This window comes from Harmonia axyridis, chromosome 2 (genome assembly GCF_914767665.1).
Source record: "Harmonia axyridis chromosome 2, icHarAxyr1.1, whole genome shotgun sequence".
Lineage (NCBI taxonomy): Eukaryota > Metazoa > Arthropoda > Insecta > Coleoptera > Coccinellidae > Harmonia > Harmonia axyridis.
The window spans coordinates 18,616,438-18,634,746 of NC_059502.1; the positions used below are offsets into that span (position 1 = coordinate 18,616,438).

The 18,309-nt window shown below is 32.1% G+C and overlaps 1 protein-coding gene across 2 annotated transcripts in view; it reads left to right on the forward strand.

The window, feature by feature from the left end:
• The first annotated feature begins 8,698 nt into the window (after positions 1 to 8,698).
• LOC123674128 (zinc finger protein 250-like) overlaps positions 8,699 to 18,309 on the forward strand; it is a 36,678-nt gene continuing 27,067 nt past the window's right edge. For both annotated transcript variants that reach the window (XM_045608998.1, XM_045608999.1), the window contains exon 1: positions 8,699 to 9,043. In XM_045608998.1, coding sequence (XP_045464954.1) covers positions 8,956 to 9,043 — 88 coding nt within the window. In that variant the 5' untranslated portion in view covers positions 8,699 to 8,955. The remainder of the gene's footprint in view (positions 9,044 to 18,309) is intronic.

Genomic DNA, 18,309 nt, shown 5'->3' on the forward strand with positions numbered 1-18,309 from the left:
AAATATGATACCTAATCAACATATTTTGTGTTTGACTGTCTGATTACCATTACTTTTTTGACATATCTGTAGCAACAAATATCTCTTACCGTTATCAGAGTATTTTTTATTTTTTTTTATAATACATGGTATTCCTAAATGGCAGGTACGAACGAAAATGGGAGATTCCTCGGATAATTTCAAGAAAAAAAATCCTATGAACATGAGCTCGCTAATGCTTTTTTCTGGATAAAGGCTATTGAAGTATATCTTGATATTTTTCTGGACCAGTGACCGTTTTATTCCTTTAGAATTTTTTTTTTGGTGAACCACTGGTAGTTTATGAAATTTAAAAAAAAAATTCAATGTAGTAATAAACTTCCTGGTGTCTTGATGTTTTGTCGTATCTACTACCGCATCTACTTTCACATAATTCTCTCGAAATCTTCAGGAAAATCCAAATGATCACGAAAATCCAGTCTGTCAGCTATGATGAATAAATTAACTATGAGTTTTGTTGCTTATTTTCCAATCTATAGCAAATCAATATTATCAAAAACCATATTATCGTCACAAATAAATTAAAACCAAGAAAAACCCTGTATCACTAAAAAAAGTTTGTTTGTGATCTCATATTTATAAGATTTCTTTCTTGAAATAAGCCAAAGAATCTATAATTTTCATTCGTACCTCCAATTTAGGAGAAACATATATAGGAAATAGAGGAAAAAATTCTATGGAAAGTGTAAGAAATGAAGAATTATTATAAGGGAAATGACATCGAATAATTTTTTTTATGTTCCTTTATTGAAATATAAAAATGCTGCGACTGAAAACTATTGCTTTTTGGCACTAATTTTTTTTTATTATTCGACCCACGAATTGAATTAACCAGAATCTATAAAAGAAAGACTTATTCTATATAAAATGTGTGTAATACTATAATGGTTTGATGATATTGAATAAAATTTCATGAAATGATATACCGATTGCATAGGTATACTTAATAACCATTTATTTTGTATGAAATTTGAAGTGTTTTGTATGTGACCTTGAGGGCTTTGATTAAGTCGATATTTTTAGTCAAACTCTGCATCACACTGTAAAAACTTCAATAAGCTAGAATTATTTCAGTCGAATGATTCCAAAGGTTTATTACAGAAAATAAAAAATATCATTTTACGCCTTAGTCGAACGCCACACAGACAAATGAAAGAATCCAAAGGAGTCGAAAATCACACCAAAGCAACGAGGTAATTTAAATTTTCCCCATATATTAAGACGTCCTCAAGATATTTCGTGAAAATCGATATCAAGGCGCCAACTCCAGGGGGGTACTGAGTACTGACTGTGTAAGGAGACATATTTGAAAAATATTTTACATCTCTACATGAGAATATTGCAAAAAAGCAGCATATATCATGCAGCTCTCACAAAATATGAAAGGGTTCATTAATTTCAATAAGAAACTTTCGGAATTGTTTGAGTATAAAATTCAACTAGAATTTCCACAGCTTATGCTTTTTGAATTGAATTTGAAAAAAAATCGGTTTTCATCGAAAATTGAGACATAACGCATAATTAAGCAATTTAAAAGGCATAAGGATAATTACCAAATGCTACTCCTACTAAGAGTATAATCGAAAATTTTTGTTTAAACACCATCAACATAACCGATGGAACTGCTATTTTAGTTAATAGATTCAGCGATCTGATTGAGCGGTGGTATCTGACTGACAAGATCCAGGTTCAAATCCACGGGTGACTAATTTATTTTTTCATTGTGAACTTTTTTTCCCTGAGTTTCTATGGAATGGGAGTTAAGAATAACCGTAATATAAAATTGGCAACATTTTTATTTTAATGTCATTGAGTTCACATTAACTTTTCACAAAGTATTTTAATCAACTATAGACAAGATAATTTGGAGGAGTTCATTCTGGAACAATCGTATATAGTTACCTAAAAAAATCACAACCAGTATAAAAGTCTATCAGTACCTACTAATAAAAAAATTATCATTTGGGTACTGTTCAATATTTGCCGCAGTCCTCTTATCCTGGTAATTTTGAATATGTAATTATAATTTTCTTCTTTTTTGGCTTTTAAGGAAAACTATACCCAAAATAAAATTAAATAAAAATTCTTCTGTCCGCCGTCTAGGGCTTAGTCATAAGACTAATATCGGTGCCTACTATTAGTCAAAAATATCCAATTATAGGATGCAGAAAAAATGAATTATAGAGACGAATAATATAAATTTACTTATTATCCAATATAAAGAATTGATTTTCTTCTAGAGCTTCTCTCTGAAACAACAAGAATATATATGAGAAATTTTAGTACAAAAACCCCATTAACAGAATGCTAAAAAAAAATCAAGCTACTCAATTCGAAAATCTCATAATTAACAAAGTGGAGAACATAAAATTTCAGCAATGATGTATATTTTTAATTGGAATATTTTTCACTATGACTTCCTTCATCTAATGATTGTGAATTTAAATTTGCAACGTTTTTTGCGGAATATGTTCGATTACTCACTCTAATATCGTGCGTGGTTCCACTCATATTTAGCCACTTTCCATTGAGATATTTGTCATTCAGTTATTGATTTGGTGAAAATTACCATTGGATAAAACCTACCCCTTTGGTCCCACAATTTTACTAATTAATTATTGCGTCATCTATTCGAATGTTGAATGTACACTAATTGCATTCGAACTTTTGAATATCACTGATGAAATAATTATTCGTGGATGAGGAAACAGTAGAAAAATGTATATAGCAAACTCATTGGATATCACGTCATGAAAAATGATCATAAATATTATTCTGCGGTGTTTGAACCTGAGTTTGATGTATTTTAATTGTATGAAATTCATAAATTCTGAAACTAGCAGGACAAAAAAAATGATCGTACAGGGTGTCCCAAATTCGATGCTCACTGAAAGCATCTAGAGAATTAAGAAGACTTAGGGAAAATTTTTTCAAGAACCCCTATCTCGTTTTTGAAAATATCAGAATGCAAATCATAGATATCTTGATTCATTCTTGAATTACAGGGCGTTTCTGATGAAAAGCTGTTTCAAATATTCCGCTTTATGTTGATTTCTGTTCGAAATATTCTAAAACTTCTAAAAAGTTTTTTTCAGCAGTTTTTATAGTTTATATTATACTCATAACATCATCATAGCAATTAATTATCGTTTCAGAGATTTAGAGAGGTTTTGGTGTTTCTTGAATGGGATACTCTATATTTTTCAACGCAGTTTTTTAGCCAGAGATTTGTTGAAAAGCATCCCGTTATTAGTTTTTCAAAAATGTCATCGCTTCAAAGATATTGAGTTTAAGCCTTTTTTTATAGAACACCTTATATAAAAATATTTTTCATTTATTTCAAGATTCGATTCATTTTGTTTCTAATGTATAATTGTATAACTAAGTCATATACAGTAAATCTTTTAATTAGAAGTTAATTATCTTTTTGGAGATATAGGGGAGAGTTGATGTTTTTTAAATGGGATAAACTATATATTTTACAATGGACACAAATGAATTATATCTCGAAATGAATGAAAAAGACATATATAAGGTGTCCAATAAAAAAAAATTAGTAGTAGAAAATTTAGTTAGTATCTATTGGTCTCTGAAGATGACAACATCGTTGTCGAAATGTTCGTTAAACATCAACTCTCCTCTATATCTCTAAAATTGTAATTAATATTAAACCAAGATATAGCGAAAAATTTGAAACAGTCATTTTTCATAAACACCCTGTAATTGAATGAGAATCAAAATATCTATGATGAGACCAGGGGTCTTTGAGAATTTTTTCACTAAGTCTTATAGTTCTCGAGATGTGAGCATCGAATTGGGAACACCCTGTACAAATCGATTTCTTGTATTCTCGAAGCAACTATCCTCTATATTCAAACGAAGTAGCGTTATCAGTTATTTAGTTTGTTTAGAGTGCTTCATTTTGTCAGTTCATCTCAAGTCTATTATCCGATTTTTACAATGTCACAAAGAAACGGCTTCGAATTAAAATTGAATATGATCATACAGAAGTGGACTAGATGTAACGAAAGGTTTGCCTACTTCTGATCAACTATTTATATCTTCAAGCATACTAAACATCGCTCAAGCAGAGGAAATTAAAAAAAAAAATCTCTTTATGTTGAGAGATATAGCCTAACGAATCGATTCTCAGATAGGTACCTTTCAACAATTGTTTGGTATGCCATTCGATTAGATCATTCGAGAGGAGACAAATTCTCTTTCTCTGAAACGATATCGGAGGATTCGTATTGTAAATGTTTGAGAACTCATTCTCTGAATTGATCTTTTATAATTTCATCACAATGTCTGTAATTTTTCAATTTTCAGCTAGGAAAGGACTCCGATGACAAATCCGTCCTCAAAATCGACTATATCCATCCGTTTATAATTTTTGAGAGAAGAACATAGAGTATTGAAATTTTCTTGGTGGGTTTGGATATCCGATACCACGGTTGAGTTCAGTAATGTGCAAAATCCGACTAAGGGTTCCGTAAATATGATCTTTCGAAAATTAATTTTCCTGATAATTTTGGAACTGCAAATTTGATTGAGATAGAAATTTGGAATTATAATCACAAATTAAAGCCTCATACAGAATTTATGTTCCTCGCAAAACTGTGAAAACTTAAAAAAAAATTATTGAAAAATATTTCACATTACGTGACCACAAAACCGACGGAGTTGAGCTTTTTTGGTGTAGATATGATCATTTCAATATCCATGCAAGATTTCATGCCATCACCACCAGAGAAAATCCAAGAAGAATATTGGAAAAGGAATACCCAATGTTTCCGTGATTACATATCCGATCGAGTTGATATTTTTCGTGTTTATATTCAATAACTTTTGTAATTTGGTGCAAAATTTCAAGTTGATAGCGGCGTAAGAATACTGAAGAAGAATAAAAAAAAATTTGGAAAAATATGATGTAAAGTGAGCAGTATTTGAGCACTCGTTCATCCATGCGCCAATTACGACTATGGTGACAGCAGAGCTAGAATGAACGAGCGCTCAAAAGCTGACTTAAATTTATTGCTTTCCCCATCTTCTAACTCCCATCTAATTTCAATGAAACATATTCCAAATGTTATTTTAAACTGATCTTCAGAGTGTACACTATCTTTCTCACTATAGGTTTTTCAATGAAAATTCATTTTGATTCTGTGATTCTTTCAATTTTTGGAAGAAACCTTCGTATGACAATTTAAAATAAACTCACTGACTTTTTCTGAATAGTTTTTGATTTATATCACTTTGAAAAGTAAAAAGTTCTTCAATAGTATTTTAATTATTTCAATGATGAATTTCAGAATTTTTTTATTATATCATGGAATTACCAATTTTTTTAAAATGCCACTTTCAATTATTTTCTGAATTTTAAAATCAAATACATCAGAACGTATAAATTTTTTCATCAGAAAATGGAAAATTCCAAAAAAAAAATCAATCGTTTCTTATTGCAATCAATTTTGAAATTACAATACAAACTCGTGTTTTTTTAATGTAAATTTCTGTTATAAATGATCCATCGAAAATTTCAGTTTTACACGACAAATCAACCTTATCTATGATGATTTGTGAACTGATTAAAATATTATGTGGCCATCAAAGTCTCCGGATTTAACACCGTTAGAATTTTTCGTTTGGTCACATTTAAAGAACTACATTCATCAAAAACTAAAGGTGTTAAATCCGGAGACCTCGATGGCCACCGAATATTTGAATTAGCTAGATCATCATAGATAGGCACTTGGTTGATTTGCCGTGTGAAGCTGAAACTTTTGATGTTTCACCTAATGAATTATCCCAAAAACCGAGCCTGAAAATGCGCCATTCAGTTTTTTTCTAGGCCAAAATGATTCTGAGATCCTTTCAGTAGACAACGAATACAGACGATACAGACACATCGGTTTCTATTGCTTTATTAAATGTATATTAACAAACGGTCCACAATGAAAATCATTCGAAAGATTTGATAACAATCTGTTATTACTCCTGCGCGTCAAGAAACTCGACAAAAAAAAATCGTAATCTCAGTAATCAACACCTGTTCGAAGTGAAACCCGAAAACGAAAAAAAAAATTGAGCACGATGAGTCATCGCATCGGCGGTAGCAGGAGGGATCCCGACGCGAAAAGTGGAAGGAAAGAGCGTCGCCGTAGACTATGGCGTCCCGGTTGCAAGGTGTAATTACCAATTTTTTCAAAACACTACTTTCAGCCAATTGTCATTTATCGCTTTCTTATTCAATGTTTCCCCTTATTGATATTTTGAATTCTCAAATTGAAATAGATTGTATGAATGTTTTCATCAGAATGTAAAAACTCCAAAAATATTATATTCTCATAACTTCTTTATTACTGAAACATCAAATGTTTCAGTTTCACACGGTTAATCAACCAAGTACCTATCTATGATGATCTGTCAACTTCAACCAATTAAAATATTCGGTGGCCACCAAGGTCTCTGGATTTAACACCTTTAGATTTTTTCCTCATTCCCAAATTGATCAATGTAGTTTTTTATATGTGACTGAAAGAAAAAATCTAAGGGTGTTAAATCCGGAATCCTTGGTGGCCACAGAATATTTTAATTATCTGAAGTTCACAGATCATCATATATAACATAGGCACTTGGTTGGTTTGTCGTGTGAAACAGATACTTTCGAAGGTTTTCGAAGTTTGATAAGAAAAATATATCAAATTATACAGGGTGTTTCCTAAACATGCGGCAAAAATTCAGGGGGTTGTTCCTTGGACTATTTTAAGCATGTTTTGTCCTTGGATGATTTTTGAAAAACCTCTTTGTTTCGAAGATACAGGGCGAACAACATTTTTCATATTTTTAAAATTAATAATAGTTTAAATGAAAATGTAGGTACAATTTATTTTTAAATTTGTTTAACAACATTCCAATTACTAAAAACGGCCAGTTTTTTGACTAAAAATTGATAAAATCATTAGTTTATACCTCTCCAGTAGACAATGTGGAAGACTTGCGAAATCGGATCATTGCTGGGTGTAACTTAATAAGAAATGATCCTGGTGTTTTTGAAAGGGTTCGGCAGTCAATGAGGAGAAGATTGGATGCTTGTATGCTGGCTAGAGGTGGTCATTTTCAACAGTTTTTGTAGGTTGAGTTGAATTTTCATGTAATTTTTCATAATAAAATGTTATTATTCGAAATTTTGTTTCCCCTATATCTTCGAAACAAATAGGTTTTTCAAAAATCATCAAAGGACAAAATATTCTTAGAATAGTCCAAGGAACAACCCCCTGAATTTTTGCCGCATGTTTAGGAAACACCCTGTATATTCATGAGAAGATAAAAAATGAGAGATATCATTTGTTTTATAGAAATTTTTATAGTTTATATTTAACAAAAAAACACAATATGTATTATAATTTCAAAATTAATTTCGTTAAAAAACAATGGATTTTACTGAGAAAAGTGTCTGTAATATGATTATTTTTTATGTTTATAGCACCATTAATAAAGAAGTTATGAGAACTTTTCAGATCGGGCCATTTTCTAATTTTCTCTTATAGCCGGTTGAAATTATGATGCAGTTTTCGCCAAATTGAGTCTCACAAAAATCGAACCCAAAAATGTGCCATTCATTTTTTTCTAGCTCAAAGGGATTTTGAGATGCCCTCACTAGACTAGACTAGATATTCATCTTTCAAATAATTGAGATACGATTGAAAAACCGTTCAATTTCCAAAGTGATATAATAATAATAATAATAAACTTTATTTAGCACTCGGCTATTGAAAACAATACAAATGTAATCCACTAACTTAATTAAATTCTTCATATAAAATAAAAACTATAGATTTCTTTGTGAAAAAAAGTCAGTTCTAACTGAAATTTGGCATAGTTATTTTTTTCCGGAACTGTGTTCGTTTTTTTCAGTCAGAACTGTTTTTTGGTGGACCACTAGTAGTTTAAAAAAAAGTGTAAAAAGAAACTTTGATCTAGTACTGAATTATTCTTGTAGTTTTATCGTATTTTCTGCTGATTTCGAAAAAAAAATCTAACAATTATCTCGAAATTCTTAGGAAAATTAAATTATTACAGAAATCCAGTTAGTAAGCTGTGATGAATAAATTAATTACATATTAGTTTTAGAAAATGTTTCATAAACTCGTATAAACATCCTGTATCTCGAATGTTTGAAGGATTTCTTTCGGAAAATTAACCAAGGAATCTCTTATTTTCATTGGTAACCCCAATTTAGGAACATCCTATATAAATAAAACGGAAATCAGAATTAAAATCATTCTAAAGATTTGAAAATGATCTATTATTACTCCTGCGTCAATGGACTCAACAAAAAAAAAAAAAAAAATCGTAATCTCAGTAATCAACACCTGTTCGAAGTGAAACCCGAAAACGAAAAAAAAAAAATTGAGCACGATGAGTCATCGCACCGTCGGTATAGCAGTAGGAATCCCGACGCGAAAAGTGGAAGGAAAGAGCGTCGCCGTAGACTGTGGCGTCCCGGTTGCAAGGTGCAAAGCCCGCTTCAAGTCGGGTCAGTTTTTTGTGATAATGTGTGATATTGATTCGGGTGCAGCAGGCCGGCGCGATGCACGTGCACCGACAGAGGGGGCGGGGGCGAGTGCACCAGACGAACGAATGCGGCGGCAACAGCGCTAACTCATCTCGCAAGATCACAGCAGCGAACCATGAGGTCGTCGGCTGCCGTCGCTGGCATCCCCGCCACCGCCGTTCGCTTTGGTACCTCTTGGGCGAAATTGTATGCATCCAGCTCTCTGAAATCCGTGTGTCCACGACCGCTCGAAGATGCTGAATAGAGTGCATTAGTGGTGCAACGCGATGTAAACAGTGCCATGTGCATTATTAAAGTGTTATTGTCCAGTGAGTAATTGATGTCTGGACGTCGTCGCCATGGCCATCAACTTCTCGGCTTCCTTCGCCGCTTGTCTGGCTGCCGGCCTCAAGGTGCCTCGACAAATTATGTACTGCATCTCTCAAGGTAAGAGACCACCACGGGACGTCGGGACGCGCCGCTCTACTCACGCACAATCGACGCGTATATGCACCGCAAAATACAGAGCGTCTAAGCGTTTTCCTTTTGCCGAGGTTAGGGTTTCCGAACGCATCTCCACGGAGGTTTTTCGCACAACCTACTGACCAGCGCAAACTGCCTACACGTTTCGCCGAATCGATCGCGGGAACATCGAATTTGGTCCTTCGAGCCGGATAACAGGAATAAAAAAACACCATCGAGTTGCATAAAGGAATAGATTCATTTTCCCTCCAAATTATCGATTTATTATTTATTTTCATGTTCCATGGGAAATCGACCGTTCAATGTGACAAATTGAACGTTATTTTTGTTTAATCGATGTCTACGTATGACAGAATTAGCATATCTGGTTTTCATAACCCTCACAAAGAGGTGAGGATATATATTCAAATTCTACAAAACTTACATTTCCTTTGTTAAATATTGGGGGTTGGTTCAGTTTATATGCCAAAACAGTATTGACAAATAAAGGTTTTTTTCTTTGATTTTTAGCTTCTACTGGGATATGTTTAAATGACTCTAATATTAAGTAATATGTATTAATCTAGTGTGTTGAATATCAAGTTGTTACAATGTTTATATCTTCCATCAAATGAGTAATATGGGAAAGGGGATCGAGAATTAGATACAAATTTGCACAATACATAATAAATTACAATAAATACAAAATAAAATTGTCTAATGAAGTGCAGTTCGCTATAGATTAAAGTAATTATTTTTGGATTGCCACAATTCTGCACGTTCAAGGCTCTGAAAAAGCTTGTAATACGAACAAATATAAGCCCCTTCATAATGATTTTAACCTAATATTTGAATATTTACTTTGCCTTTCGTCTCAATAATATATTCACACACCTTTTATAGTGACACATTTTTCTTTTAATAAATAAACTGATGGTGAAAAAAATACTTATTTGCATTGGGTATCCCAAGTCTTAAATAATTTTAATTCTGATTTTCTATGAGTATTTGAGGAAGCCATTGAAAAGCCTACGACAACCTAAATTGATGAATTTACCCAATGGTGAAATGAAACCGAGTATAAAACTTGTTCTACCTATACAAGTTGAGTACCAAAACGTTCTTTAGCAAATTGTTGACTGTGACTGTAGAATGTAAATCATTAAAGAAGCTTTTGCTCTTTTAGATTGTTTTTCTTTGATACTATCTGAAAAGCAAAACTGAGTAGTTTAATACCGAAAATATTTTTTTATTAACTTCTAACGGAATGCTTAATTCAGGCAACAAAACTAATCTGATATATGGACTATTTTGGGGACATTTTTATGTAATCAAGGGCGTGTCGTCTCGACAACTTAATTGTTATTGAGAAAACGAAACCTATTGGTTATTTGCGATACCCTTTCTGGGCTCAATAAACATTTTGTTATGTTGATGACATGATCACTTAATTTCTCTATTTAATTCTTGGTTCCATCATAGATTTCAAACTGAAATCAACGATTTGATCGATCAGAATAACCGTTTTATCTAAGATTTCTAAACATCCAATTTTTCTTTTTTTGCGGTTTTGTTTTGAGATAAAAATTGAAAATCGATACAATAATTTGTAGAAATGAGGATGACACTAAGAATAATTTCTTATGCAAGTGCTAAGAATAAAGTCTATGTTTTTAAACTCTGACTTAGCCTAAGTGAGACCTTTAAGAAAGTGAGAGTATCGAGAACCGGTTATCTTTTAAGTAAATCGCTAAAAAAGTGGAATGGAATTTCAAATATTCATAAAAAACCTATTTTCAACACATTTCAAGTTCAAACTGAGGCTGGAGTAGATTACAATATCAGGGCTACTGTTCAAGTTCATGTGTTACAGTTTGCTACGCTTATACTTTTATTGGCCTATTTATTTTATTTTTCGGTAAACTTTACTCAGGTCTAAGCGCAGGGAAAAAGTACAATACACAGGGTGTTCCACCACTGACGCGATTAGGGATTCAAGGCATGGCTTTATTTTCAAGCTACTTGGCTTGAGCTTGACTTGATTCTAAGTCAAGCTCAATATTTGTCAATATTGAGAAACCTCCATGCTTTGTTTGCTTTCATAATTTTCCATCTATGATCTAAGACACTTGAGGCATCTTATAGATTCATCGTCTAACTTATTGCGGATTTTTTTAACTATAAGAGCAGCTCTGAAAAATTGTCTTTCAACAGGAGCAGAAAATGGGGGCGTTGATGAAAATCCTTGGCCATTTTGGACAAGTTTGGAAAGATATTTCTGAAACTACCAAAATCTACCAAAAGATTTCATAGATATGTGAGAAAACTTCTAAATAAGTCACACTGGCGAATGCTTGAGTCTCTCTCGAGGAATCCCCTTATTTAGTCTAAGCACGCACAAGATTGCAGAAATATATACCGTGCGACGCGTGCATATCAAGCTCAAGTAATATCAAGTAGCTTGATATGAAGTCAAGCAATAAATATCTATAACCTAGTCGAGTCAAGCTTAAGCATTTAATTTTTCACGAGCTTGATTTTCAAGTCAAGTAGTTGGTTAAAATATCAAGCTACTTGGCTTGATGAATCCCTAGACGCGATGCTCTATTTCGGTTAAGGACTGGAATTTTCGATTTTTTTCGACACTATTATTAGGCTCCATTGAAGCTAGATGCTCAAATTATTTGAAAATACAAAGGGTATACCAAAAATGGTGAATGACCAAGCATATGCTTTTTCTTATGGAACACCTTGTTTTTATTGAATTTTCAGATTGCATGGAATAAATGAAGTTAAGATTATTCAAAGTTTCATTTTTTTTAAAACTTACAGTTTTTGACATATTTGCATTCATCATGAATTGTTGGGTCTTTGGAAAAACCGAATCACCTTTTTTTTCGAACTGAATACTAAAAGAATGAAAGTAAGTACTGATAATCCTTGAGAACTCTACTGGTGTTCATAATGACACATTCCATTGATGACTTCTTCAAACTTTAATGTCGGGCTTATTCTTAACGGTACACCCTGTATCCAATTTTTTTATTGGGTAGCAACTTATATTATATCTTCGTAAAATTCTTCACCAGACGATGCAATCAAATGCGTGGTATGCCATTGTCCGATATTAACGTTTGAATAAGTCATAAATGACTTATGACTTACGGCTTGAACACCCAGTAGAGTTCTCAATGATTATCAAAAAGTCAGTACATACCTCCGATCGTCTAGTATTCACTTTCAAAATCTCATTAAAATAAAATCCTTCATTCGAAGTTATGAGGTGTTTCCAAAGACCCTCCAAAAGCCCTCAAAAACGGTATATTTCAAGCATATGAAACTTCGAACAAACTTGAGTTCATTTATGCAATCTGCAATATGAAAATTAAATAAAAAACGGGAAACGGGGTGCTCCATAAGAAGAATAATATGTTTGGTCAATTATTGATACATCATGTGTATTTTCAAAAAATTTCAGGGTGTAGTGATACTATGTCGAAAAAAAAAATTGAAAATTTCTGCACTTAACCGTGATAGAGCTTCGCGTCAATTGTGGAACACCATGTATATCTCCTCTGGCAATGCAACTCTGCTCACATGGTCTACAAATATCACCCCAGACGCCGGGTGCCATTGCAGCCAGTCCAGATTCGAATTTCTGCCAACCATAAGTCCTTGGACTTAGGAATAGGTACTGCGTTGTTGCCATATTATGCAGACTAACCCCACCCCCGTAGGAATTTCGGTTTGGTGGGGGGCATATGTTTTCTTGATTATCCTTCTGTAATTGAGACCACCTTTTCGAGCAGAATTAGCTACGTAATCCGCAATATTAAGATTCTAAAATTGGATCAATTATTGGGGGTTTGGAGTGAAATGGGGAGAGGGGGGAATTGCGGGGTCGGGTTCCATTCAACCTTCAATCCGGTTTTATGAAGAACAAGAGAATTATTCAGTGAACTAGAAAGCTGCAGGCAAAAACGATGCATTCGATACTTCTGGAAGAGGAGCCTACTTGTGATTCTATAGAGTTGAATGTTGATGATGTTTTAATGAATGTTAAATCTTAACATAATTCTCTTTTGTTTTATATCATATCGGACCATTGTAGATGGGAAAGTCTTTGAATCGTTCGGGAAATGAGAAATTATGATCTTTAAGATGCACGTTATATAGGTAGTGTAAAATTCATACAGAGATTATGATTTCATTTTTCTTTATTAAGAAGAAAGTATATCTATTTGGTGAATTTCTTTCGAACCTTCGAAAGCTTATTTTAAAAATATAAAAGAGATCATACTATACGAGGAGGAAAGACGATTTGAAGCCACCAAAATTTAAATTTTACTATATTGAATAGAAAACCATTTCAATATAGTATAATAAGTTACTTTCTCTATTTCAGTTTCGTGATGAGTTCATTACAGCACTAAAAACAGTGCATTACAGCATCGTTTTCAGTTATATTTTTTTTTTGGTTGTCTATACTGTCTTCCAACGATCCTATCAAATTTCAACAAACGTCAATAATTGTCAATATACTTAATATATTTTGGATATAGTGAAATTATTTGCAACATTATTCGCAAATTCTCTTAATCCTGGTGGTGTTGAATCGATTTCGTCAGAAATAATTCACGAATTTAATGCTTAATTAAAAATTATTTCAAAATTCGAAACGTAAGATTCAAATTCGAATTCCTTAATATGTCAATTTTCGAAACAGTCAAACCAACTGCCAAGATACAATTCAAATGTCACTAGGATGTATAATCTGAATTTTTCATTGAATTTCGACAATATTTCACAAATCTTGATCGAAATAGAGAAAATATCGTCTAATACTCGTTGCAGAAGGCAATTCCAACACTCATGCTTTCGAAAACTCGCTCCTTCTTCACTCGTTCTCGAATTTCGCATTCGTGTTGGAATATGAGCCCTTTCTGCAACTTGTGTTAGAATATACTATTCTCTAATTCTGTGGTTATTCCGTTCATTCTTCCACATCTTGTAGAACAAAATCGTGCGAGAATATATCAGAAACGCACAGTTTTCATGGTTATATTTTATTATTCTATGTTGGTACTCCGAACTTTCCGCCACGGCTTTATCTGTCAATTCATCAATTTGCCTTAAAGAAATTAGTTCTGCCAACCAACATTTTTCAATGCAAAAATCACTAAATGATATTTATGGAAATATTTCATTAATTTCAATGAAAATGCAATGAATTAGAGAAAATAATGTATAATACTCGTACAGAAGGCTCATTCTACCACTCGTTCATTCCAAAACTCGCCACTTCGTGGCTCGTTTTTGAATTTTGAACTCGTGGAAGAATATCAATGCCTTCTGCACTTGTATTTTAAATAACTATTCTCTATTTCAGTATCGTAATGAGTTTATTACAGTACTAAAAACAGTGCTGTAATGAACTCATAACAGCATTGTTTTCAGTTATATTTTTCGTTTTGTGGTTGTCTACACTGACTTCCGATTCTATCAAATTTCAACACACGTCAATTGTCAATATAATATAATTAGGAAGTAGTGTTAAATCGATTTCGTCAGACGTAATTCACGAATTCAATGCGTATTTATGAATTATTTCAAAATTCGAAACGTACGATTCAAATTCAAATTCCGTGATGTGTCAATTTTCGTAACAGTCACACCAACTGCCAAGATACAATACAAAAGCCACTAGGATATATAATCTGAATTTTTCATTGAATTTCGGCAATATTTAACAAAATTTGACTGAAATAGAGAAAATATCGTCTAATACACGTTGCAGAAGGCAATTCAACAGCCATGCGTTAGAAAACTCGCATGATATATTATCTTTGAGTTATCCTTTATTAACATAGTCATCAAGTGAACTGAGATCTGGGAATCTCGAAGGCTGAAGAATTTCTGAAAATTGAATCACCTTGGTTATATCAAATTTAATTAGAATAGGTATGTTGAATAGTTTGATCTTCGATATTTTCTGAAGGTGTCAAATAGATGGATTAGTTTCTTCAACTGGGGATTTGTCAATACAATTTCCATTTGACTTCATATTTTATTCAAGAATTTTCAATTCCGAGACTGTCGAAAAATTCTTTGATGTGAACGTGTGAACAATATTTCAATTGTATTGTATGATATATCTAGCAAATTCCTTCCAAGATATTCAGAAGTCCAATATAAAAGTTTAATTACTTCCGATATATATTATTTTCCTATTCATAAACGTATATTCAATATGTTACTGTATTTCTGGGTTGAATTAAATATCTCATTTTGAATAGTGTCAAAAGCCAAGAAAATTTATACATGACATCTCATGTACTCAGGAGAGTAATGGAACTTCATTTTCGAATTCATCACTGAAATAAAACATTAGGCAAATTTTTCACTGAGTTTGAAATTACCACAATATTTTTATTATTAGAATTTATTTATTGCATAACAGGTTGTACAACATTATCATTTTTTTGAAGATCATGCCCTATTTCGTTATGTAACCATCCAGATATAGAACTCAATCAATATTATACGATTTATTACGCTACTAATGAAAACTTTGGTGGAACTTAATGTCTTTATTATGAGAGTACCTCCACCTGAACATAACCTAATGTAATAATTCTATATTCAGTTGTTTTCTCGGTGACTGACATAAGTATATTTATCTATAATTTTTCATTCATATTGATACATTCGTAAAGTTAAGTACGTACCTATTACCTAAACATTAATGCGTCGAAAGTAACAATATTAAACAAACTAATCTTAACATCTCGAATATAGGTTTTTGTATTTATTTCTGCAAAATGCATTCAGGTTGGCTTCAACATTATTAGTATAATAAGTAGTATATGTACATTGTATTTATATACTTAATTGATTTTAATTATTATTGATGAATGTAAACGAATCTCAAGTGATCCATGCGAATTTGAGTTAATTATTTGCAATAACAAATCTTGGGAACTGATTGAGGAAAAACATTTCAACTCCCTCGAGCTTTGGAATATTTCTTCCATACCATATTGATACTCCCAACTTGAGAAATTGAAGTTTTCAAATGACCTTTTCTGTTCTTTCTCCATTTTTTTCAATAATTGAATTTCAGTTAATATAGGTTATACAAGAGATAAATAGGAAACTTATATCAGAATTTAGTGCAGTAGGTATTCGCGAAATATGGGTATATTACTATTTTTTTTTTCATTCAAGTAGTTTAAGTTTTGTTAAAATGATGAAAAAATACCCAGAAAATTCAACAATTAACAGTTTCAAAGTTATAAAATGTAAAATTCGAAATAAGTATCGATTTCGTCTGCCGTCCAAATTATTTTTCGGGATCTATATGAAATCTAGATATGTGTTCGAAATAGATACCGTATTAATTCAGTCAGCTTGATAATTGATTTAAGGAATTATAAAGGTTATAAAGGTAAACTAAACTTCATTTCTCGGAAATGTAAAATCCTGAAACTAATAACTATTTCTCTTTAATTCCTTTCGCTTCAAGTCATTGATAAGCGTTAATTTCAATTCACTTTCGTTAATAAATAAATACTTGACTTGACATTGAAAAACTACTACTTGACTTGAACTTGTTGAAGTCAAGCTCAAAATACTTGAGCTTGACCTTGAGCCAAGTGAATTTCAAGCCAAGCAGTGAATCCCTTTAAGAAACCATCGTGTTCAATAATCTTCTGTATAATAATTGATTCACTGAAAGTATAAAATATGCTCTTAAAACAGTATCACTAAAAAAATACTACAGTATCACTAAAAAAATACTTACTTTGTCATGTTGCTCTATTGATAGAACATGTTTAGCCCTTAGTATCTCTCGAACTAGTTATTTTGAATTTGAACGAATTATGATAGATTATTTCCAATAACAACATTTTGAATGAATGAAGAAAAATTGTTTCCAAACTTTATCTAAAAGTTTCTATGTATACGTCCAGAAATGTGAAGGAGTTTGGGTTCAAAAATATAGGTATTAATTCGGAAGAAATTAAACCCCCTTTGAGATTTTTACAATTAAATTCTGAAATGTTAAGAATCTAAAAATCGATTTACGAAAATCCGAGTACTGTATTCGCCGTCTAGATATATTCTTGACAAAACTTAGGAGCTATTATAGATGAAATTTGACCCAAAGATCGATATGGATCCTCCTAGAGAACACAATTGTTTTTAGAAGCAAAAAACTCAATGACTGAAACTAAAAATATTTTTAACACAAAGTAAACTTCCCACTAACGAATTATTGATTTTTTTTCGTATTTCAGAAGGAATGACTTTGGGTTCGAATCCCATCGCTTAACATTCATTACCTGAATAATTTTTTCGTAATTGATATTGAATTCATTCTATAAATTTTTTTGGCATACGTATTGAGATATTTCGCGATAATGATGAAATAATGAACTACAATATAAATCTAAATTTTGCATTGGTTCTCCTTGTTCGAAAAAACCTTATTTCAACGGAAACAATTTTGATATTGAAAAATATTGAATTTATTCCATGAATTTTTTCTCGTACGTGTTGAGATATTTCGTGATAATGAACGAAATAATGGATCACAATGAAATTATGCATTGATTTTTCATTCGTCGAAGGAACCTCATCTCAACGAAAAAAAATTTGATATTGAAAAAAAATTTTCGTATTGATATTGAAATTATTCTAAAAATTTTTTTGTCATACGTGTTGAGATATTTCGTGATAACAAATAAAATAATGAACCACAATGTAAATTTTGCAAAGCTTATCCATACGTCGAAGCCGAAGGAACCTCATCTCAACGAAAACAATTTTAATATTGAAAACATTCAAAACATTGATCATCATTCATCATGGAGGGATCGCATTCCTTATAAGAGATCGCCTCCAGACTGAATCATTCACCACTTTCGAGACAGCCAACGCTGCAGTACAGGTTCGAGAAACATTAAATATACATTAACATAAAATCCACGGCTGGTCCAGAAGTGACTTGGTTATCATCGACCAACTTCGCTACCGAATAACAAAGTTGCAAAGATTATTAGATTTTATTCGCCTTATTATTGAGATGTTTCTTCTTTAGTAGTAAAAAATAGTCATATTCGTGTCGTGGAGTGGTATAAGATTATCTATTATACAGGCTGTTTCATTGGAAAACTGCAATACTTATTAAGCGAATAAGAGCACCGAGTTGGTTTCTGGGGGTGAGAGTACATTGAAAAATTAGTATG